This window comes from Symsagittifera roscoffensis, chromosome 2 (genome assembly GCF_963678635.1).
Source record: "Symsagittifera roscoffensis chromosome 2, txSymRosc1.1, whole genome shotgun sequence".
NCBI classification, from domain to species: Eukaryota; Metazoa; Xenacoelomorpha; order Acoela; family Convolutidae; genus Symsagittifera; species Symsagittifera roscoffensis.
The window spans coordinates 85,950,139-85,975,344 of NC_087063.1; the positions used below are offsets into that span (position 1 = coordinate 85,950,139).

Genomic DNA, 25,206 nt, shown 5'->3' on the forward strand with positions numbered 1-25,206 from the left:
CAGACCTTCTGTTGTTGGTAAACAGTGACAACAACTACCACTATGTCCTCATTGAAGACCTCTGTAAGATGGTAACGTTTGTGCGAAAACAGCCATTCCGCAAACGAAACGAATTATGTAGAAAAAGTTTTCATATTTGCACGTCAAGCGAAATCATAAAAAATCATCAGGAAATGTGTTATAACACGGAACGATTAACTAAAAAGATGCCAAAACCCAATGAAAACCAAAAAGTTTTCAAGAATTTAATGGCAAGATGGTTTGCTCCGCGCGTAATATACTTCGATCTTGAGTCAATAATTGTCCCTGTTTCGGGACCTGCCCGTAATCCAGCTACTTCGCACACCCAAACCGTGGAAATTCATAAACCATGCAGCTATGGACTAGGTGTAGTTGAGCATGGCATCTCAACTCCAATCAAGTACGAAATGTCTAGAGGACCAGACGCTATGAAGAAGTTGATAGAATCATTGGAATCATTAGCGAGGGAGATCTACAATGACAAACGTAAATATTTCACCTTTGTAGGACAACCCGAATTGCCGAGATAATCGGCAGACACTTGTTGGATTTGTGAGGAACAGTTCGCTGAATAATCCATGATGGTAGTCGACCACTGTCACGTTACTAAGAAATTTCTACGTTGGGCGCATCAGGATTGTAATCTAGCAAGGAGAACGCCTAACTTCACTCCGGTAACAGCTCACAATTTGTCTAACTACGACATGCATGCTATTGTAAAAGCCATTCACAATGCGAACTTCAAAAACCAGTTTTCAGTAGTCCCCTCCACTGACGAAAAAAATATCAAACTGACTAAGTCGGTTTGGATAAAAAAAATTCAGAACAAACACGGGAAAAAAGACAAATTTATGAGAATCTTCAGTTCATAGACTCATACAAGTTTATGCTCTCTTCATTGGGTCAGCTAATTGCAAATTTGCCATCAGACGGATTTCAGCTGATGGAAACACAATTTGCATCAATGGGTTACTCTTAAAAGCAAAGAGATCTCCTTAAACAAAAGGGCTACTACCCGTATTCTTACGTGAACAGCTTCAAAAAATTTGAAGAAACAAAATTGCCAGCAAAAAGATTGTGGAAAAACAGTTTACAAGTGGCACAAGTCAGCGTTGACAAACTGGAATACAACCATGCGATAAAAGTATTTCACCAGCTACGATGCAAGGACGTAGGAGATTCCCATTACATCTATTTAGCCTCGGATGTTCTCCTTCTAGCATGTGTGTTTGAGCAGTTCAGATCTGTTTGTCACGAAACGTATGGACTGGACTGCTCCTTTCACTATACCACGAGCAATCTTGCAGGCGATGCGTTCTTGAAAGTGTGCAGGGCGGATTTGAGACTATTAACAGAGCGCGAGCACTTGAATATGACCCAAAACTTGATCTGCGGTGGCATGTCATCTGTATATGCCAAGAAGTATTGCATAGCGAACAACAAGTACAAAAGCTCTTTTGACCCCAATGAAGAATCAAACTTCATAATTAACATTGATGCGAATAACCTTTACGGGGGAATAATGGAGAATTATCCACTACCACTAAAAGATTTTGTTCTAGTTGAAAAAACTTTGCCACAAATACTGATGACTAGCCAGGATTCTCAATTGGGATACGTTGTGGAATGCGATCTCGAAATACCTGAAGATTTGCACGGATACTTTCAAGATTTTCCCATCGCGCTTACGAAGGGAATAGTTAAAATGGATATGCTCAGCACGGATCAAATCGAAGAGCTTGCCCGACTGAACGTTAAGACGCTTCCCGAAGTACCAAAGCTGATGCAGACCCTTAACCCGAATCACAAGTATGTTCTCCACTACTTGGACCTCATTCTTCATGTTCAACTTGGCATAGAAGTCAAACAAATTCATCGAGTGCTACAATTTAGGCAAGCAAAATGGTTGGCTCATTTTGTTTAGCTCAATACCGAACTCAGAAGAAACGCAGTAAACAAGTTCCAGCAGGACTTCCACAAAAACCAAGTAAACTCTGCATTCGGAAAAATTTTGGAGTCTATGCTGAATAGTAAGAAAGTTGAAAATGTAACAACGGAAATGGAGCTTCTAGAAAAAACATCTAAGAGCAATATGAAATCGTTCCAAATAATCGATGATTGAATTGCCACAATATCATTTGAGGCTTCAAGCATGAAGTGGACTAACCAACCTTGGTGGGGGGCAGTAATTTTGGACCTCTCAAAAAAGTAAATATTTGAGTTTCATTACACAAAAATGAAACCAAACCTCGAATTAGAATTACTATACAGTGATACCGACTTCTTCATATATGCCGTGAAAACCGAAGACTAATTTGAAGACTTCAAATTTGTTCAACCAGTCTTCAATTTTTCCAACTATCCCTCAGATTACCCTCTGTATAGTGGGGAAAACAAAACAGTCGTTTTGAAAATGAAAGACGAGATGGGAGGAAACATTGTGGAGGAATTTGTAGCCCTGAAGCCAAAACTCTACTCCATACTGGACAAGGGTGAGATGATTGTTTTTTACATAGAATATTTTCTTGTCTAGTTCCCGCTTTACAAGATTTGTTTCATGAAGCTCGCGCAAGAACAAAAAACACCCGAATACTTTAAGTACCCACTATTAATAATTGTTGTCTTTTTTAGATCTGAATCAAAAAGTTTCGGCAAAAGGAATTACAAAGTTCGCGCAGAGAAAACTACTTCATGCCCGATTCAAAGAATGCCTGTTCAATAAAAAGACGCTGAGTGTGAATAATTATACGAAAAAATTGAAAAAACATGAGATAAAGACTGTTATAACTAACAAAATTGCACTCTCACTTTTCGATTGGAAGCGTTTCCTTCTCTTCGATGCAGTTTCAACTCTTCCTTTCGGTCATTGCAAGAGTTCCGAAGATAGTTTCTTCTTTGAGATTATAGATAACAGTTTAAAGGAAACTAAAAGCGAAATAAGCACAAATCTTCTGTTTCGTCGATTGAGAAAAGCATGCTCGATTTTGTAATACCGGATCCAGGCTTCAACCAGCCTCAGTACAGTCCCGAAGAATTGAGAGCATGTACCTCAAATGAATTTCGAGGACAGCGCGCATACCCAAAGAACCCTTTTATGATGTGTGAAGCTACTGAAAGTAGAACAGTTGAAGAAAGTGACTCTAGTGATATGAATTCGTCCCCGGAAATTGTGTGCAAACGAAGAGGATACACTGGCAGCACCCAGCTAGACTTAGGATTTTCGTGTTTAAAAGTAATAATAATTTTCTGATTATAATAAATAGTTTTCTGATTTTTTTTAAAATCACACAAGACGTCATATCCCAAAAACTACATGGATTTGAGCAGTCATATTTGGAGGCAAGATTAGCAGTCCTTGAGAATACACTGGCAGCACCCAGCTAGACTTAAAAATTTCAAGTGTTTAAAAGTAATAATAATTTTTTTTTCTGAATTTTTTCAAATCACACAACTTGTCATATCTCGAAAACTACAAGGATTTGAGCAGTCAATTTTTGGAGGCAAGATTCGTAACCCCTGAGACTACACTGACAGCACCCATTTACAGAGTTAGGAATTTCGATTTTTGAAAAAAAAATGAAATTTTGTGTTTTTTTTAAATCACAAAAACTTCATATCTTGCAAAATACACAGATTTGAGCACTCTTAGTAGGCGGCAAGATTATTCCTTGAGAGTATTTTTACAACCTTCAACTAAAAGGTTGAGAATTTTTCCTTTTTTTTCAAATTGAGGTTTTCAAAAGTTTTGAAAAATCACAAAAATCGTCGTTTCTCGTACACTAAAAAGATATGGGCATTCATAATTGAAGACCAAACTTGCAACCCTGGGGCAACTCTGACAGCATCCCATTATCGTGTTGCTAACTTTTAACTCGGTGGAACAAACACTATATTCAGACTGGAAAATCGAAAACAAAAATTCTTAAGGATTGCAATATACGATATAGCTTAACCACGCATTGATACGTTATGCAGTTACTTTTTGCAAAAAACGCGAAAACATGGCAAGATACGCGTCACACGCATTAAATATAGTATACATAGTTAGATATGGTTAGAAACGTAGACGACCTTGGAAAATTAACACGTTGAATTCAATGAAACATATCAAACGATGCAATATTTTGTAAATCTTTTAAGCATGTTAACACAGGGAGTTCTTAAATGTGTTCTAAAAAATTAAAATGATTCGAGCAAATAAATTTGGAGGGAAGAATTGGCACCCTAGAGCTTCGCAATTAGATTTTCAAGTTGTTAGTTATTACAAAATCTAACGTTTCGGAGTTTGTTTAAAAAAAACATTAATCGAAAACCAAAATAATTTGAGCAGTTATTTTTCTCATAACATCCAACCAAAAAAAAACGCCATTACTCAAAAACCAAAAGGAATTGAGCAGTTACATCTGGAAGGCAGATTTCAACTCCTGGGTGTACCGTGATAGCACCCCATCACAGAGTTGAGACTTTCCACTTTTGTTAGTAATAATATCTAGGTTTAAAAAAATTAAAAGTAATAAAAAACGCCAACTCTCAAAAACTGAAACGATTTGAGCAGTTGAGTTCGGAGGGCAAAATGAAGGACAGCAATGTAAATAAACACAAAAAAAAATATCTCGAAAACCCAATTGATTTGAGCAGTTAGATCTGGAAGCACAAGTACAACTCCTGAGTGCAACTTGATAGCACCCCACCACAGGGTTCAGATTTTCGTGTTCTGTTAGTATTCAAATCCAAGTTTTTTGAAAACAAAATTTACACAAGTCATAAACACCACCATTTTTCAAAACTAAAAGGATTTGAGTAAGTGAATTTGGAAGACAGAAATGCAACCCTATAGAGTACCTTGAGAGCTCCATGAGCTATGAGCTTGAATTTTTCAAGTTCTGTTAGTAATAAAAAAGTCTAAATTTTTGGAACAAAATATGTAAAAATCATAAACAACGCCATTGCTCAAAAACTAAAATGATTTGATAAAATAAATTTAAAGAGCGGAATCCCAACCTTATAGTGGATTTTGTGAGCTCCCTATTATAGAGTTGAGATTTTCAAATTCTGTAAGTAATCATTAAAATCTAAATTTTTTGGAGAAAATTTCAAAACTCATTAATTTTTATTCTCGAAAACCAAAATGATTTGAGCAGTTAAATTTGAAGGGCAGAATTTGAGCTGCTCGGTTGTGAGGCCAGATTTATAACTCCTGAGTTACCCTAACAGCGCCCCATCATAGGGTTGAGTTTTTCAAGTTAAGTTTGTATTTAAAACCAAGTTTTTTCGAAAAAAAATTACTAAAACCATGATTAACGCTTTTTCTCGGAAACCAAAATTATTTGAGCTGCTATAATTGGAGGCCAGATTTCGATATGAGTGTACGCTGACAAGCACCTTAATCAATGGGGTTGAGAAATTTAGTTCTTGTGAAAGTTTTCAATATAGCGTTGTTTATAAGGTCATCTCGGAGAGCGAAAGAATTTGAGCAAAAAAACCAGGAGTGTACACTGACACGATCTCACCTTACGTTTTAGAAACTCAATTTATTCATATGAGCACTTGAACGAGAAGCTTGGAATTATTTACATTGCGAAAAAAAGAAAAAAATCTGTACTTTCAAACCATTCATGCTTCAGCAGATATATGGTTAGAATCGTCGACGACCTTGGAAATATAAAACGTTCAACTCAATGAAACATTATATCGAAAGTTGCAATATTTTGGAAAACTATTAAGCATGTCAACTAAGAGAATTCTTAACATTAGCCAAATGAAACGCGTATCTTTTAATGCATACATAGATAGATAGATAGATATAATTGAAACTTTCTTAAAATGGAGTTTTATGTTTGTACTGTTGATTGAAAAAATAGCGTTTTATACTTCAACTGATGAATCAAAACAGCCAAGAAAAAATGTACGACCCTAAAAGATCTTTGAATTTCAAGAAGATTTTATGTTTGGTGTTTTTTTGATTTATAACTTAATTAAAGAAAACTGGATCAATAGGTTAAGTTTTATTACGCTGGGAAATTTATAAAGTAATTTCCACCTTTGAACCTAGAAGTCGTTCACGTTTTTTGCACCATTTCAACGTTGGTATTTGGAGAGGGCTATTTACGTAGCTTTCAGATGAATTTCAATTGAATTCAAAAAGTGCATATTTACCTAAGTGCATTCATAAATTCATTAATATGTATGAATGCACATCTGTATTTAATAGAGCATTTTACGACTTTTTCCTCAAAAAAAGTAGAAAAAAATTATCAAGACCTGTATTACTCTTAAAATGTGTTTACTCATTACAAATTAAATGTCAAAACACTTAGTATTATAGTGCCAACGCAGCCTCATTATTCATAAGTGACGCCAAAAATAGCACTTTAAGTAGCACAAAAACAACACTTTCAAAAAAGCCGCCTAAAGTAGAACTTCCATTTTTGACTAAGGTTTGAAAAGTTGCATCGTATTATCACACTACGCTCCGCTTCTATATCGTATCGCAATTTTGAATTTTTCAAAACACTACCAACTTCCGAAGGACAAAATTTTTAAATAGACTAATTGTTTTTATCTTAAAAGGAACTAAGAACATTCTGGACGATTAAATATTTTGAAGCTTTTCATCGCTTCAGAGGCCAATTACGATCAAATTGCGTAGGATATCAAACTTTAGATTATCCAGGTCTTTGCTGCATTTCAACGAATAGATCTACCACAGCTTCTTCATTAAATGGATGTTTTCCAGAAGAGTAAGGGCTTTAGATAAACATAATCAACTGGAAAAGAGTCAATGAACGCAAGTAAACAGAAAAATACTGGCTATTTTTTGAAAAAACCTCAACTTTCGAAGTTACAAAAAATAGACGCCCTTGAAGCTCTTTGACTTTCCAGAACAAGTAGAGATCGATACTTTTATGATTAAATTAACCCATTTGAGAAAATTGGATCAATAGGTACTTTTATTTATTTCGCTGGGAAATCTCGAAATTAAATTCCAATTTCGAAACTAGAAGTCGATAACGTTTTTTGTGACCATTACACTTTTGCTGTTCGAGTTAACCTTCCTTTTAACAAAGGAAATGAATTCAACTTAAAGAGAATCATAAGTGACGCCGCTAAAAGTTAAATTTGAATCTGAACAAATTTAAGACTTTTCCTGAAAAAAAAAACTAAAAACAAAATCAACGCGACCTATATAAGAGTCTGAACACCGTTCATCGACTCTTAATAGAAAAATGGACGAATAATATGCATGAAGAATATATTTTCTTATCTTTCTCTGCCGCAAAAAGATACGATTATTTTCGAAAGATATGATTTAAAGTGATAGAACTTTGATAGAGTTATTAGCAAATAATCAATCTGTATGTGCAATTTACATAAATGAGTTTCGAATAACCAATCGAGAATGATTTGAAATATATTTCCATTCAATCTGAGTGTTGGCTACAAGTTTTGCTCAGTGAATAATGACTAGTGGCTTTGTCCAGTTTTGACAGATTATCCCCACACTGGAAGCAGAAATGACCCTTGCAGAACCAACACTTGACCAAGTTGAGTCTACCCATTTTTGGATTCTTATTTCTACACCGTGGACATTGTTTCTGTCTCACTAGCTGATTGTTCATAAGTGCAGCTCTGTAAGCGATGTAGCCTTCGTGAAATTGAACTTCCTTTCGTGGAACACTCGCAGATTGAGTGAAACTAAATGTTTGGCATCCTTTTCCAAAATGATCGTAGCCAGATATTTTGACACCACATAGCCAGCAGAAAATTGTTCCACATCTGCAGGTCATTTTATTGCAGCCTGCAGATTTTTCAATTTTTATCCTGCAGCCAGGACATTGAAATCGTCTGTGCAGTTCCTGCCTGGCTGCCCGCAAATCCTGCTGCTTTGGCCCTTAAGCAAGAAGACAAACAACACTCGCTTCGAAAACATGAACTATTAACTATGTAATCATTACAGATTGAAACAGCTTTGCATACACAATCGGGCAATAATCAAATCAAACAAGAAGAGCCGGTCTCAAAATTTAGGCCGTTTTTTTGTGTTGTATGACAAGAAAAACCAAAAACTCAATGTTAGTAAGTAAAATATTACCGACTAAATTTGTTGTCAAAAATGGCAAAAGAAAAAATGAAAAAAAAAACATCGAAAGAATTGTCTAAATTAAAAAATATACTAAAAATTTTTTTGTACCAAGGAAGCTCTATAAGAAGCTTCGAAAATTTGTTTTTCTTGACTAAACTAGCTCGAAATAAGACTAAAAAGCAAAATTTTTGAACCAATTTTCCCAACACTGAAAAAAAATTTATGTCGTTCAAATCACGACCCATATAGTCTGATGATTAATTGTGGTACCTGATTTTGGGTGCATACATATGAAAAACACATACGAAGACAAATTCCTTCCAACATTCAGTGGTCGGAACAAAAAATGCTTGTGGTCGGAACAAGCTGATGAAATTGCAACAGAGTTTCAATCACTTACAACACAAGGAAACCATAGCCAACAGAAGATTGGAAAAGAATACAAAGAGGCATAGCAGAGCTTTGCACCACTTGCGACACAAAAAAGCCTCTAGGCCGAAAATAGAATCAAAAACGTTGAAAAAATAAGTCTATCCAAAATTAATAAAGCTAGTTTTGAAACAAAACAAGCCAAGACAATACAAAGTAAAATTGGCATCAAAGAATTTACCAAGCGATAAAAAAGCCGAAAATACCGTAGCAGAAACCGTTTAAGCCGAAAAAATATAAAAGACTTAAAAAAATTTTTAAGTTCTCCTCACCCTCAAAACACACAAACATACACACACACTAAAACTTTTTCGCATCAACATGGGGCCACTAAACAGACATTAAATAGGCCGAAATCCACAAAAACCGAAAAACTATTCAAATATGACTCTAATACAATAATTATTAAGTCCCCCTCCCCATCAAAACAAACACACACATGAACACAAGTTTTTTTCGCTCGTCGAACGACGCAACACGAGGCCTCTAAATCCGTATGATTTCGGCCGAAACCGTTTAGGCCAAAAAAAAAAGAAAAATGATATTTTGACAAATCGACTTGGTGAAAACACAACAACATTAAAATCAAACTTCGAATCGTAGATATTTGAAAAGCTAACATGCACAAAATATGTCGGGTGCAGAAAAGTTATTGCTAACACAGACTTCCAGCAAACCTCCAGCCGACATATTGCTAACAGAGGCTTCCAGCCAACATACTGTTGGAGAGTCATGTAGGCAAGGAAACCGAAAAAAATACTGACTTGTGAATAAAAACAAACACAGAGGCGAAGCCGAGCTTCGCACCACTTCGACACAACACAATCATAAAAAGCATAAGTAAAAAAGCTGTAAAAATTAGGTGAACCAAAATTTTCGTATGTATAGATGAAAGACACTTAGGGGCCACCTAAAGCTGGAGGTACGTGTTGAATATGTGTTGAATTTGTTATACTGATGGGGTACCAAACTCATAATTTTAAAAACTGGACTTTTCAAAAAACTGATTTTCCGAAAACCGCAATTTTTTTCAATGAAAGCAGATCGTGGCCGGTAAAGTAGAGAAGATCCAAAAAATCCGTTTTCTCAATTGAACTCTTAACCTGAGATTTGGCACGGTAATTTTCGAGGAGAGTAAAAAAAACTTCCAAAAAACTTGTTTGAAGGCCATAACTTTTTTCTTGGGCGTAGCAAACTATAAAAGCAAGCTTCCAACAAACTGTGGTGTCGATTAAACCTATGATATTAGATTTGTCAGGATAGTTTTGAGAAGAGTCCAAGAAACGGTCAACAAATCAGAATGTTGACATTTCGGAGAATCATAGTTTTTTGTTTGGAAAAAATTAAGCATCGCCGCTGATGCAGAAAAAATTCACTCAACCTGCAATTTTGATTGAACCCAAAAACTCAAGTTTGGCAGGGTAGTTCTCGAGAAAAGTCAAAAAATCAAAATTCTGAGTTTTCCGAGGGCCACAAATTTTTCGCATAAATTTAAAAAAACGCGAGTGGCCGCTAAAAAAAATGCGAGTGTCCGTTATTGCAATGTTCCTTCCCACTATCCATTATCCCCATTGAAAAAAGAAACTCAAGTCTGAGAGGTTGATTTTTGAAAAAAAGTTGAAAAAAATTCAAATGGTTGAAAAAAAATCAAAAATTAGACTACCCCGAGGGCCATAGTTTAATGAATTTAAAAAAATTGGGCGAAGCTGCATTATGAGGAGGAGTTTTTCAAACTCAACACTAAACTCTCAGATTTGGTAGGTTAGTTTTTTTAAGAAAACGAAAAAAAAAATCAAAAATATTTGTCAAATATTCACCCAAGAGACTTTTTCGAAGGCTACAGACAAGGGGAAAAGCAAAAAAGACCAGGGGAGTTTGCATGCACAAAAGAATGTAGGCATTCTTTCTGTGGATACCACTTTTTTGAAAAATTAGTAAAACGATAAAATTTTCCAAAGCGTCGCAAAATATACTAGGGATTAGGCAGGCACTCAGGGGGCAGGCGGTCTTCCCATTATTACCTTTTAATGGAAACCGGTAGCGCAATTTGACACAGCGTCTCAAATAGAAACTAAATTAAATAAAAACCCAACACGACAGAAATTCATAATACTTGTTTTTATCAAACACTAATTCTAGGAAAACATGATAACCAAGACATTTGAAATTCAAATTAATAACTGAACAAGGCTTACTAAGCGGAAACAAGGCCGACAACCTTTGAGCAGACAGCAGTTGAGCCGAAAAAAAACCGATTTGGTAAAAAAACTTTTGAAGTCCCCCTGAAACTTCCCTGTAGTAACTAGTACCCACCCAATTGTGATAAAAAAAATTTCATGAAATTGAGCATGACCGCATCACAAGTGGTTTGTTCTAAAACCGAAAAAATGTCTACATTCCGATTTGATAACGCTTGCTAATCGCAAGCGATAACATTAAAACATAAAACACAAACATAAAAAACACGTCAAACAAAAATGAAAAATGTTAAAAGTTAGGTCTAAAAAAATTAAATTTTCGTAAAAATCGGTAGAAGTTCATTTTAGGCAAAGATTTCTGACATTTCAATATTAAATTAATAACAGAATAAAACTTACGAAGAGGAAACAAAGCCGACAAACTTTGAGCAGGCACAAGTTGAGCCGAAAAAAAAAGAACTTTTCAGTCCCCTTGAAACTACCTTGAACAATACTTGCACTTGCAACAACAAAAACGTTGTTTCAAGCACAAGCTAAATCCGTGAAACTGAGCCGACAAAACTTGAGCAGAAAAACGAAAGTCCGGCTATTCAATTTTTACGTGAAAAAATGCCAATTTTATCCATGTGGAAAAACACAAGATCCATCCGGTACTCCAACCCCAGGCCTTAAATTGCAAAGACGACGGTGTTACCTCTGAGCCAAGTGGGAACGAATTTTTTTGAAAAGATGGTTTTGATATAACAAAAATATAGTTCCCGATTACAAGACACTTGCTTTCGCAAGTGTACAGAATAAAGAAACCGAAAACAATTACGATTGACAAGCAGAGTTCACGTTTTTCTCATCATTTACGCTTTCGTACTAGGAGTCGAAAAATTTAAATTTTATTAATGAAATTGAACACAATTTAAAAAAAGCGCATATACCTAAAAGCAATCATAATTGCATTAATATGCATGAATGTACTTTTGAATATATTGGTTTTTTAAATAACTATAAATGAATGGATCATGCCAAAAATAAAAAATGGAACATGCCAAGACAATAGAATGCAAAATTGCATCGAAACAAAACTTATCAAGCGGTAACAAAACAAAAAAACCTCAGAAGCCCTTCACGAAGAAAAACTTCCAAAAAAGTTTCTTAATAAAACAAAAGCCGATAAAACGTAAAGTTGGCAACTAAGCCGATAAAACGTAAGCAGACAAATAATAGGCCGAAATTTTTCTGAACAGGAATTTTGACCGTTTGAAAAAAAAAAACAGGTTCTGTTCAGATTTCAACCCCATGACCTCTTCCTAGCCAGGCGTATTCGTTACCTCCAGGCTAAGTGGGCAGAAGACAGTACATAATTTGAATTTGTTACGAGCCAAGGTACCACCAGGAGTCGATGAGTCCTGTGAACAAAGTTATTTACGGGAAAAAAGTCTAGTACCCGATTGCAATACCGTTGCTTATAACAAAGGTAAAGATGGTTTTGCTCTCATTATGTTTTCATTTATGTTCATGGTTTTGTCTGTAAGTCATTTTTATTTAACTGCATGAACGAACCCTCTGCTTGTTGACGCTGTAGTTTGAGCATTCTCCTATTTTCTTCCGTTCTAAGCTCCTTGCACAGCTCTCCGGGGTGCCAAATATCGTCACATTTAGTACAGAAGGAAAACGAGCACACAGGACAAATTCCCAATGAATCTTCACTGCTGTCCTTAAACAGGAAGAATAATCAACCACTGCAATTTTGACATCGAGTTCTGAAATCTTTGGATTAAGTTAATTACGGGAACAATTCTTTCCAGTCCCGGTTGCAATACACTGCTGTCAGGTGTAAACTGCATTGATAGTCTCAAAAACACGTGAATCAGGCAACTGAATCAAGTCAATATTTAACAGACGATGATTCTCTATCAATTGAAAAACTATATGCAATTGCATGAGCCACAACACATTGAGCGATGAATCATATTGAAGCCCTAAGCTTGGAACTTGAAGCCCTAAAACCCCATAATCTCGGAATGCATAAATCTGCACCATTGCAAATGCATATTATGGAATTCTTAAATAGTAAAAATCAATTTGAAGAGAACTGCGTGCTCCAGAAATTAAGCCGACAAAAAAAAACAGATACAGGATAGCAATTAATAAATTTTCAGAGCAGAAACTCACAGCAGTACCCAAAACAATACAAATTTCACTCGGACTCGGCAGCAGCCCTTGGTCTTCCTACGCATGGGAGTTACCTTGCATGGGAATACAAAGGCCTGTTGTTCGAGTCCGAGTTGCCTTGCATGAAGTTATCTTGGCTGAAGGCCAAAATAGTCATTTAATTTGAACTTATTATAGAAAAAGATGCCAAAAGATTCGGTGGTTCAAGCCTATGCTCCGATTTGATAGCGCTTGTTTAGTGCAAACACACAAAATTTAAACTCGCCAAATGCCTCTGTACACAAAAAAGTTGTCAGGTCAAAACTGAAAAACAATGTTTTTCGAGAAATTCGGATTTTTTCTGAAAAAATTTTAGCGATATTTCAAAAATGAACCAATAAAACATCTCGAATACCCAAATTATGACACTAACTTGCTAGAGACTAAACAAATTAGGAAGAAAATCAAAACAAACGAAGAAAAAAACCAAACAGAACCCATGCAGCCAAAAAAACTGACACCAAGTTCATTTTTTTCTGAACTAACAAACTTTTGGAGCATTAAGACAAAAACCTGAATTAAGTTTCCGCTGCTCAAAATTGATACTAAAAAACGCAACAAATATGTTAAGGGGTAAAAAAATACAAGCTTAAAACTCAAAAAGTGTCGGAGCTTTTGATTTTGAGCATTCAAAGCATATTGTCACAACCAATGATACGAATAAAATATTAGGTATATAAGCCGCCACTCAATAACCTGAGCATTAACCGAAAAGTTCCGGCCTCGCCAAGACAATTTCACATTGCAAGATCTTACATGTACCGTCAATATACAAGCACAAAATACAAACAACGAGGCGGATCGGAGCATCGCATCACTTGCGATACAACGCAAGCACAGCATTGTCAGCTAGCAAATAAAAAAGAGACGTAAATAAAATCGAAAAAAAAATCGGAAAAAAATCCTACAATTAGTCAAGAAACACAACAAACAGCATTAAATAAGCCTTTAACTTTTAAAGAGCGGCCACTAAGCCGACAATATGTTCATTGAGCCAAAAACAGTCGCTCTAAGCCGCTCATTGCGCCAAAAATTAGAAAAAAAATGCAATAAAAATGTTTAAAATAACATAAATGTAAATTTTCGGTTTTAAAAATTTGACCTTCTGCCAGCCAAACTAAATCAATTCTTTAATCAATCAATTTTTTGCACAAAAATACTCCACACAATACAGAGACAATAGAGAAGCTGAAATGACAGAACTGCGGTCAATTAATGAATAAAGTCCATCTCATAGTATGTCCTGCCAGAAAAAAAGATCGTGTAATAATTGCTGACGCAAGGGACAATTCGCAAAAAATCGGAGTGGAAGGAGATCACAAGCCCAGATAACGATACTAAGAACCAACAACAATATTCCCTACATAATCCCAATTCGTCGTTATTTAAGAGACTTTAGAATTCTAGCAATTGATGAAAAACCCGAATAACTAATAAAACACGAGACAAAGTCGAAAACGTTTTAAGGACTCTATTCTGGCACGAAAGTCAAGAAATTACTAAAAATTTAGAAGCGACCTTGGGCTACAATATTCCTTTTCAGATCAAAATCCAAATCGACTCAGCAAGTCCGGTCTCTCTCATGAAAAAGGATCTATTACATGATATAATAATCCGAGGCCAATTTTCAAAAACAGAGCCGGTAAATCAAACTACTAGAAGGGCGTATCAAATTTTTGGAAGCACCTTTAATGGAATCGGAAGAGTTGCCCTCAAGTTAAGATCAAACAGTTATAAAGCAAATAATCAGAAATTATTCTTAACTGAGAGAACAGAGAGAAAACTCGTGGGAAACGATATTTTACAAACTTGAGAATCGAAGTGTCACAACTTGTTACTCCAATAGCAAAACAGCGCAGTGAAAGTTGTCAGATCGAAGTCGACAAAACTGCCAAACAGTACCCGAGACAATTCGAATCTGACGAGCTACACTGCCCAACGATCGAAAAACCACAAAAAGAGTTAAGAAAAATCATTCCCAGGAGACTTCGAATGTTTACCTCAAGATGGGTATATCAAACAATTTTAGAGTAAACACACGTTGTTTAGAGCCACTAAGACCGATAGAAGTTAGGCTAAATTGAATATTTATACACGTGATTCCCAAAATGAAACCATGCGCTGAACAACTGCTGAAAGACAAAGGCCACTTAAACTGCTCTGAAAATTCTTTTATTAGCCCTATCGGTTTAACTTCAAACGGGCGGGACGGGCCAGTATGATTAGCACTTACTTCAAAAATGCTCAACAAACAAATCTACAAAAATTGATAAAAATGAAGGGAAACGTAAGGCAGCTCTAACAATCAGTGGAAATGCACAAGTTCTGTTTTTTTCTCATCAATAGATCTTAAAATCGCCTATAGTTAGATTCCACTTGCCTGAAAGGCTGGCAACCAACCCAATTTTAACTTAGCGAGCAGAGACGTCACAGGATCGTACCGTTTAAACACAGAATTCGAAAACTACCTATGGGATCAAAATTTAAATTTCAACAGACCAAAAATTATTAATTGTAGCACTGTGAGACGAACATTAAGCTATGAAAATTAGTTCCATATAAATTTTCGGTCGAACAAAAGCCAGGGTAGGATAGGAGCATTATCCATCGGAAATAAACTAATTCCATATAACTTTTCCGTCGCACATATGTCAGGGTAGGATAGGGGCATTGTAGATTATCTATCATGTCAGCCTAGGCATTAACCCCATACCATTTCTAAAAGATGGTGGAAACTTTCTGATAGCATCAGCAGAAAATAGTTTAAAAAAATCGCTGCTTAATCAATGAGTTGTTCTCGTTTAATTTTTATTTTAATGTGTACTTATTTTGTGTTTTTGTCTTCACGATCGAAAAGAGTTTGCAGCTGTTCAGCTGCTTAATCAATGCACGAAATTAGGCGTTGCTCGAAAGAACTTTTCAGTTTCTGCTAGGCTTTGACAAAGCCATGAGAAACTCTGCACCCATTACTTATGGAGATCAGTTCAATTCGGATAAATCAGAGTGTGAAAGAATGCTGCAACGTGATTGGTCGAAACCGTGAAAACAAAAACACCAAAAAATAAACGAGAACTATTTAAATAAGCAGCTGAACAGCTAACTATAAACGACCGAGCAAAGCTACATGTCTGTCAAAATTCACGCTGCCGCACAGAACTCTGCTCTCCAGATTGCAGAACAAATAATTTTTCATCGAATATTTTAGCTATAGGACGGATCCTAGTACGTCCGAAACTTTTTCAAATGGCCTGAAATATTCAACACTCGGTATATGCTGCTTTTAACCGAAAAAAAGTCTTATTGAAAATCGGAAAAACGATATCCTCCAATTGGGTAATTTTTACAAAAGTTAAACTGCAACCTAAACGAGAACGCCGCATGTCTCTACTTCGATGAACGACTAGTGATCCCTGAAAATTTGCAATGAAAAGCTTAGCGCTCCAATACGTGTGGTGGCCTAACATTTAACGTGAAATCCAGGTTTTCGCAGATAATCGTATCGAGTGTGTGAAGCCGGTAAGTTAAAACCGCTAACACCTATGAAAAAATGGAAAAGTACTACCGGCAGTAGAGCCTAATGAGGATAGGGAACTCGCTTTTACGGGTCCGTTGCCAATTGTGTGATGAACCAGAAAATAGGCGATCGCACTAAGCGATGATCGCCTTTCAAAAATTACGTCATCTCAAATTACCTCTAATACATCGGCAAGAACAATCATAAAATTTTACAAAATTATATAGCTCTGCACGCCATCCCTATAAATATCAGAACGGACCAGGGTCAGGATTTATAGCCACAGAAATAACAGAGTTCTGCTAAGAGTACAAAATCAATTTTATCTTTAGTCCTGTTGGGGACCATAGAAGCACGGACTTACTTGAACGCCTACTAATAATGATAAAACAAAAATTTTTGGTGATGGCCTGGAAAAAAAACAAAGTCATCTTTAGAAGTAGCTATGCTAGAAGTCCTAAAAGGCTTACGAACTGCTAAGCAGCAGTCTTTGAACAGCTCCTCCTTCGAAGCTCACTTCGTCAGGAATGAAAATAACGTTTGGCACAATACAGTTTAACCTCCATCGAATTGAAACTTGAATTGAAAGCGGATTATGCCATGCTTAGATTAAGGAAAGAAGTTTATATGGGGCGTCTTAATCGTGGCAGAAGCGACGATTAAGACGCCCCATACCACATCGAGGACGCGGAGTTGGATGAGTCTGAAACATGGTCGCACGAAGACCTATATCTCGCGAGATACATCCCCACTAGTAACGGCTCTCCAGTGAAGATATTGGAAAATCTTAAATGCTTGCAGCCCTTGTATAAAAACTCATTGATGAAACCGCAAGACAATTAGATCACACAATAACGCTTTAAAATACAAAAATTTTAAGAAAACCTGATTTAGCAATAAAGACAGACAACAGGGTCACAGCTCCAAGAAAGCCAGTCAGCTCCAGTAGAAAAAAAGATTAGCTCCTTAAATTATACGCGACAAAATTTCCAACGATATTTTTGGGAAATGTGGCCTTCAAATATCACGCTCACGTCAAGCTGCCCGAATTAGACAGGCAAACATAAAACTAGACATGGCCAGACGTAAACAGCTATGAGTAGTTGAAAGGAAACACTTCAAGGAAGAAGAATCATAAAAAGCCAGACCGAGAACACACTAAGACCAAACGCCAGAGTAAAAATAATCTCCGACGAAAAAATAACAGATTTACAAGTTACCAAAACTACCTGAGTTACAGAAGTAAATTCGATGATCGACCCCAAAAACGTCACCAGTGAGGAAGAAGGAGATCTCTAAACTGGAGCATAGCAGCCTCACAATTGTCACATACAGTCCTGTCAAAGCTACACCTTCCCACAGCACTGTTGAACAAACCTCGCCGAAAACTACTGCTCAACCAACATTTTCTAATGCTGCTTTTGCCAAGGTCACGGTAATCATCTAGCTAAAAAAAACAGATAGATAAAAAAAGTTAGATAAAAACGAAAGATACAAATAATAGATTAACGGATAGAAAAAAAAAGATATGAAAAAGTAAGAAAGAAATAAAGATAGATGAACAGATAGATAAAAAGATAGACAAAGAAGATAGATGAAAAGATAGATAAACAAGATGGATAAAAATATATAAAAAAATTTAGATAAAAAAGATAGATACAAATGATAGATAAACAGATAGATAAAAAAACAGATACAAATGACAAAAAAAAGATAGATTAAGGTTTAGATAAAAAGGTAGATAAAATTTAGATTAAAAAAGATTTAAAGAAGTAAGAAAAAAATGATAGATAAAAAAACAGGTAAAAAAAGATAGACAAACAGATAGATAAAAAAAGATATATAATGTGATAGATAAACAGATAGATAAAAAAGATTTATAAAAAGTAGGATAAAAAAGATAGATAAAAAGCATTAAAAAAGGAAAAAAGATAAATAAAAAAAGATAGATAAGCAGGTGGATAAAAAAGATAGACTAAAATGATGGACGAAAGATAGATAAAAAGATGGATACAAATGATAGATAAGAAGAAAGACAAAAATGATGATCGAAAGATATATTTTAAAAAATAGATAAACCAAGAGATGAGAAAAACAGAAAAAAATAGATGAAAAGATAGATAAACAGATAGAAGAAAATCAGATAAAAACGAAAGATACAAATAATAGATAAACAGAATAGATAAAAAAGATGAATAATGTAATAATAAACAGATTGATAGAAAGATGTATAAAAAGTAAGATGACAAAGTTAGATAAAAAAAAGAGAAAAGAGATAGATCAAAGGATGGATAAAAAGATAGATAAAAAAAATTAGATAAAAACGAAAGATACAAATAATAGATTAACGGATAGAAAAAAAAAGATATGAAAGTCAGAAAAAAATAAAAGATAAAACAGATAGATAAAAAAGATAGACAAAAAAGATAGAAGAAAAGATAGATAAACAAGATGGATAAAAAGATATATAAAAAGTTAGATAAAAAAGAAAGATACAAATGATAGATAAACAGATTGATAAAAAGATATAATAAAAGTAAGATGAAAAAGATAGATAAAAAAGAGAAGAAAAGAGAAAAAAAGATGGATAAAAAAGAGATCAACAGATAGATAAAAAAAGTTTGATAAAAACGAAAGATACAAATAATAGATAAAGAGATTGATAAAAAGATGTATAAAAAGTAAGATGAAAAAGATAGATAAAAAAGACAACAAGAGAGAAAAAAGATAGATAAACAGATAGATTAAAAAAAGTTGGATAAAAAAGAAAGATACAAATAATAGATAAACAGGTAGATAAAAAAGATAGGTAAAAAGACAGATAAACAGATAGATAAACAGATAGATCAAAAAAGAGATAGATAATGTGATAGATAAACAGATAGATAAAAAAGATTTATAAAAAGTAGGATAAAAAAGATAGATAAAAAGCATTAAAAAAAGAAAGGAAAAAAGATAAATAAAAAAGATAGTTATGCAGATGGAGAAAAAAGATAGAGAAAAATGATGGACGGAAGATAGATAAAAGGATAGATACAAATGACAGATAAGAAGAAAGACAAAAATGATGATCGAAAGATAGATTTAAAAGATAAACAGATAGGTTAAAAAGATATAAAAAGTCAGAAAAAAATAGATAAACAAATAGATGAGAAAGACAGAAAAAAAGATAGATGAAAAGATAGAGAAACAAGATGGATAAAAAGATATTAAAAAAGTTAGATGAAAAAGCTAGCTACAAATGATAGATTAAAAATAGAAAAAAAGATTGATAAACAGACAGAAAAAAAAGATAGATAAAAAAATAGCTACAAATGACAGAAAAAAGATAGACAAAAGTTTAGATAAAAAGGTAGATAAAATTTAGATTAAAAAAAAGTTAAAGCAGTAAGAAAAAAATGATAGATGAAAAGATAGATAAACAAGATGGGTAAACAGATAGATAAAAAAAGATGGATAAAAAGATTCGTAGATGCTTAAAATTGGCATGTTAGCAAAAAAGGCTTAAACATATATACACAGCAGAGCTATGTTAATATAGACTCAAGCTGAAACATGTAGATAACGTAAAATTCTTAAGCAAGTCAACATAGGGAACTCTAAAACATGGCTGGAAATATCTAGCTCAATTAAATAATACTAGCGTGTGACGCACCTCCGTTGCTTCGAATTTTTAACAGCTCATATAGAACCGCATATATTGGAAATGAAATCTGCATCCTTTGAGTGAACTCTAACAGCACACAATTACAGGGTTCGTTATTACAAAATTTGCCAAGCTTTTTATTCAAGTTTTATTACAACAAATTTTGAAAAACCATAAAATTTTGTGAAATATTATAAAAATTCTATGACAAAATTTAAAATAAACTAAGAAACGTCAAATCTCGGAAACCAAAAGCAATTGTGCAGTCGCATTTGAACGCATGATTAGCAACTCCTGAGAGTACACTTACAGTACTCAACTAACGTTGGGAGCTTCAAATTTAAAAAAAAATTAAATCTAAGTTTTTTAAAAGATATTTTTTGAGAACCAGATAAAACGTCACATCTGGAAAACTACCAAAAATTGTGACAGTTTTCTTTGTAGGCAATATTTGCAATTGTTGAAAGTACTCTGACAGCATACAAGTACAGGGTTGGGAATTTCAATTTTGTGACTTATTCTGTAACTTGAGTTTTCTGAAAATTACTGATAAAATCACAGAAAACATTGTCGTATCTAGTAAAATAAGATTGGGAGGCCTTAGAAACCCCTGAGATTACTCTGACAGCCTCCAATCATTTTAGGAAATGCAAACTTTGAAAAAAATGTTTTAACTAAAGTTTTCGGGAATTTTTGTGAAAAATCACTAAAAACGTCATATCTGGAAAACTACAATATAGAGATGAGACTTTCAAATTATGTGAAATTTTTTATATCTAAGTTCTCTGGAAATTTTTTTTAAAAGTCCACGAAAACGTCATATCTCGAAAAGTACAAGGATTTGAGCAGCCATATTCAGAGGAACCCCTGATAGCACCCTCACAGTTTCCAACAACAGGATTGAGATCTTCAAAGTTTTCGAATTTTTTAAAATCTAAGTTTTTTTGGAAAAAGTCACAACAAAACGTCTTATTTCAAAAACTAAAGATTTGAGAAAAGAGATTTCGAGGCAAGATTCGCAATTCCTGAGAGCACCCTGACAACGCCCAACTATAGGGTGAGAATTTAAAAAACTGAGAAACTTTTTTAAATTAAATTTTGTAGAAATTTATGAAAAATCTCGAAAATTACCGTATCTCGTAAACTAAAAGGATTGGTTATTCATATATGAAGCCAGAATCACAAAAGCTGCGAGAACCCTGACAGCATCCCACTATTGAGTTGCTAATTTCAAACTTGATGAAATAAACACTAAATTTAAATTCGAAAATTCAAAAAAAATCTTAACCATTGCAATATACGATTTAGCTTAACCATGTAAAAATAATATGTTGAAAAAGCTTAAGCATGGCGGCGAGATAGTGAAGCCCGTATTTAAATAAATAATAAATATAGATTTGAAAGTGCGCATTCATTGCCTTTTTGGAACGTATCTGACAATTTTCAGCCCAGTCAGTTTTTGATGTACAATGAACCCTAGGTCACGTTGGGATCCAACTGGCTCCAGAGGACTGCCCATGAGATTGGCTTTTAGTGCTCCTTCAATGTTTACAAGATGAGACTTCTTTGCATTTGGTGTCATCTCATTTTCAGAAAGCCATTTTTCAATGTTTTTGTTGCAAATGTTGAAAAAAAAAACAAGAACGATGACAATCATGAGATTAATTCTAAAAACCTCAGCCATAAGCTATTCTTACCTACATTAAAGTTATTGACAAAGGTACATGTTTTCTATCAATTTTCTAGTAGCTCGATATCTTACTTTGACTACTGGATTAGAGCACCTGGGACACCAAGCAATGTCTCCCATTTCTTCTAGTGATCTTTGCACCATGAGACGCTCCCAACGGGCGTAATGATCATCCCCTAGAACTCTATTCAGCACATCTGGACTTATTGAATTTTTGCAGTCATCGTCAGGACATCTTAATTGACCTAGCCAAAGCGAAGAAAGTCGTCAAACTGCATGTTATATTATAAAACCTGTTCTTTCAGACACACTTACCAATCGTCCCGTCTTGTACATGCATGGTACAAAATTCGGTAATACAATCAAAGCAATAATGATGAAGGCATGGAATGAGCCTTATGAATTTTGAGCCTGAGTCTTCCTTGTAGCACACTAAACACGTTTGTAGTTCGGTCAAAAACTGTTTTTCAGTCAAAGAGAAGTCGTAAGTTACAACCTCGGCGAATCTCGCAAATGAATCTGTATCATCTATAGAGATTCTCGGATCTAAAACAGTTTCCAATTCGTCAATAATTAAAACGCTTTGAAGAGACAGACTGTTAAGCAAATCATTTTGAATCCAGTTCGCCCATATGTACAAAATCTGCTCTCCTTGATTTTCAGTGTATAAACTTTCTAGTTTCGTAGCGACAGCTGACAACTGTGTCGAAGAAAGCCACTGGCAAGACAATGAGAAAACGGGACATGCTTCCACAGGATATGTTTCGGGAAGTACCAATGTTAGGATGACCGGTGTAAGATTATTAACAAACATTGAAGTATACAGGCGGTTACCAGAAATCGTTCGATTGAAAACAGGCCTTTCAGTTTCAGTTCGATTCTTTGCAACGGCATCTACGACTGAACAATCAACCCCATCGTTGCCAGAAGCCCATAGCTCGATCAATATAGGCTTAGATATGATATTAACATGAACCGCCAGTTGTAACGTGTTTCGGCAACCGTGTTCTTCGCTCGATGAAATAACTTCAAGCTCTTTTGGAAACATGGACTCCAAAATTTGTATTTCGAGTTGTTGTTCATCTTTGTTGTTTTCATGGCCCGACCAATCCACTGCATTGTCAAACAAATTTGATTCAAAACCAGCCAGCCCATCATCTTTCAACAGATCAAGGCACTCAGCCATTTAGTATACAACACAATCTATCCTGGAGCAAATGAGTAACGCTTTAATTACGAACGTTTTCGCTTCTTAGTACATAAAAAAATTGAAATCTAGATGAGATCATCGCTCATAAAAATAACCTAGGACGTTTGATATAAAATAATTTAAAAAAAAACAACCAATTATATGTTTGCAATATGTGTATAAACTTTTGTGGCAGACGGACGTATTAAGAAGCGTGGATATGACTTGAATATGATCTTAACTGTTCGCGTGCCTGATTACGGTTAAGATCAACGGGTGCGCAGCCGGCTATGCTGTATGGATTAGCAAAAGTGCACAAACAAGGCACACCACTTCGTCCCGTCCTTTCTTTACCTGGTAGCTCATATGACTACCTAAGTTAAACAATGGCAAGATACTTTGATAAAAATGAGGGGCAAACATAGAAACGAACACTCAAATGGCCAAGATCTTGGAGAAAACAGAATTGGACGCAGATGAGAGTATAATTTCCCTTGATGCAAAGAGTTCGTACACTTAGGTCCCATTCAAGGAAGCTGTTGAAGTAGCCCTGAGGAGGTTATATGAGCAAATCAATCCTCCGCAAATATATAGCAAAACTATAAAAAAAAATACTAAATTTGGCAGTATTTTTCCTTGAGAAAACAGAATTGGACGCTGATGAGAGTATAATTTCCCTTGATGTAAAGAGTTCGTACACTTAGGTCCCACTCAAGGAAGCTGTTGAAGTAGCCCTGAGGAGGTTATATGAGCAAATCAATCCTCCGCAAATATATAGCAAAACTATGAAAGAAAATTAAAATTGGCAGTTATTAAGGTATATTTTAAATGCAAAGGTTTGTGGTATGTACAAAGAGACGTTTTAGCATTGAGCCTCTCCCTTGCAGTATAAATGATAGTTTCTGACTCAAAAAATATGAACCTTGTAACATTCGCCCGGAAGATACATATCGACGGAAAACAAAACTAAGTCTTAAAACGACTGGCTAACGTCTAAACAGAGCTTTGCATGCTTTTCACCGTCTCTACCAAGCCAGTACTTTTCGGTGGTCTTTTCCAACATCGGGTCGACAAAAACGTTACTGCTTTCGGCTTCGGTCAAAACACCCAAATTAACTAGATTACATGCAGAAATAGTGAGCTCATGGCTGGGTCTCAGTATCCCCAGACCACGAGGTCACTCCTAAAAACAGGGCCACTACTATTTATTATATTACTATTGTTTTTGTTCAGTAGATAAAAATCATCATCTCCATCGAAGATGGATCAACCTTTTCCCCCAACTCCTAGCTTCTCATCCTTATCAAAATGAATCGAGATGTTAATTAAATTCAAATCAGGACATGACAAGAAACTAAAAGTCTATATAACAGTCTAAAAATTTCAGTCCCGAAACCCTTCCGGATTCTTGAATCCACTGAATCAAGCTCGCTAATCTTGATTTCTTCTTAATCCGGAAGGCTGTCCTCCACCCTTCACCGTTGTCTGCAACGGCCTGGCAACTATTGTAGCGACAAAATAGTTGCAACTCGGAGTGTTCACTGCTATTCCTGCAATCTGCTATTGTTTTTTCTCACAATTTTTGTACTTATCGTCCGCGCAACTAATGTTGTTGTGTTGTCTTCTAGCTTTTCTGCCAAAATGGCCGTTTCTGACGTTTCTCAGAAAAATGGCGTCATAATTCGAATTTTTAAAATTTTAAAATACCAGAATATTCTAGCCCTCACCGTTTGGCCAATCGTTCCAATAACGTTCTTAATTCTTAATAATCACCAATCCGGAAGGCTCGCTGCTAAAAATTCGAATTCTGCAGAGATTGCATTTTTCACATTCTGGTCGAATGTCACATACTCCCCGGACAGTCCGGTCAATGTCCTCATTGAATCACGCAATGTTCGTAAAATAGATACAGTGTCATCGAACAGAATTTACAAAATGCACGAAATTACTTTTATCCACGTCACATAGACTCACTGCAGAATATAAATGGCATCATACTACATCACTATAGCCTTCAAATTCTTTCATTAATCTGCACATTGAGGATATGACCTAAGATAAAAACATATTTTCTGACTTCCAGTGTCAATGTCCCGATTAAAACTTTTTCTCTTAGATTTAAAAGGTGTTGGCTTGCAGGACAGTCCTGTCAACCAACAAGCTAAAATTATCCTACTATGCTTCTTCCCTTCGGAAATCTTGCTTGTTATTGTCCTGAATATTAAAACTAA

The 25,206-nt window shown here is 35.1% G+C and overlaps 1 protein-coding gene across 1 annotated transcript; it reads right to left on the bottom strand.

Moving 5' to 3' along the window:
• Positions 1-7,259: 7,259 nt before the first annotated feature.
• On the bottom strand, positions 7,260-24,147 carry LOC134840739 (E3 ubiquitin-protein ligase RNF14-like). The gene is made up of 4 exons (XM_063856752.1): positions 22,102-24,147; positions 21,859-22,031; positions 12,286-12,439; positions 7,260-7,912 (listed from the first exon to the last, which is right to left on the bottom strand). Exons 1-4 carry the CDS (start codon positions 22,970-22,972, stop codon positions 7,443-7,445), a joined length of 1,668 nt encoding a protein of 555 aa, XP_063712822.1. The 5' UTR covers positions 22,973-24,147; the 3' UTR covers positions 7,260-7,442.
• Between the last annotated feature and the right edge of the window lie 1,059 nt (positions 24,148-25,206).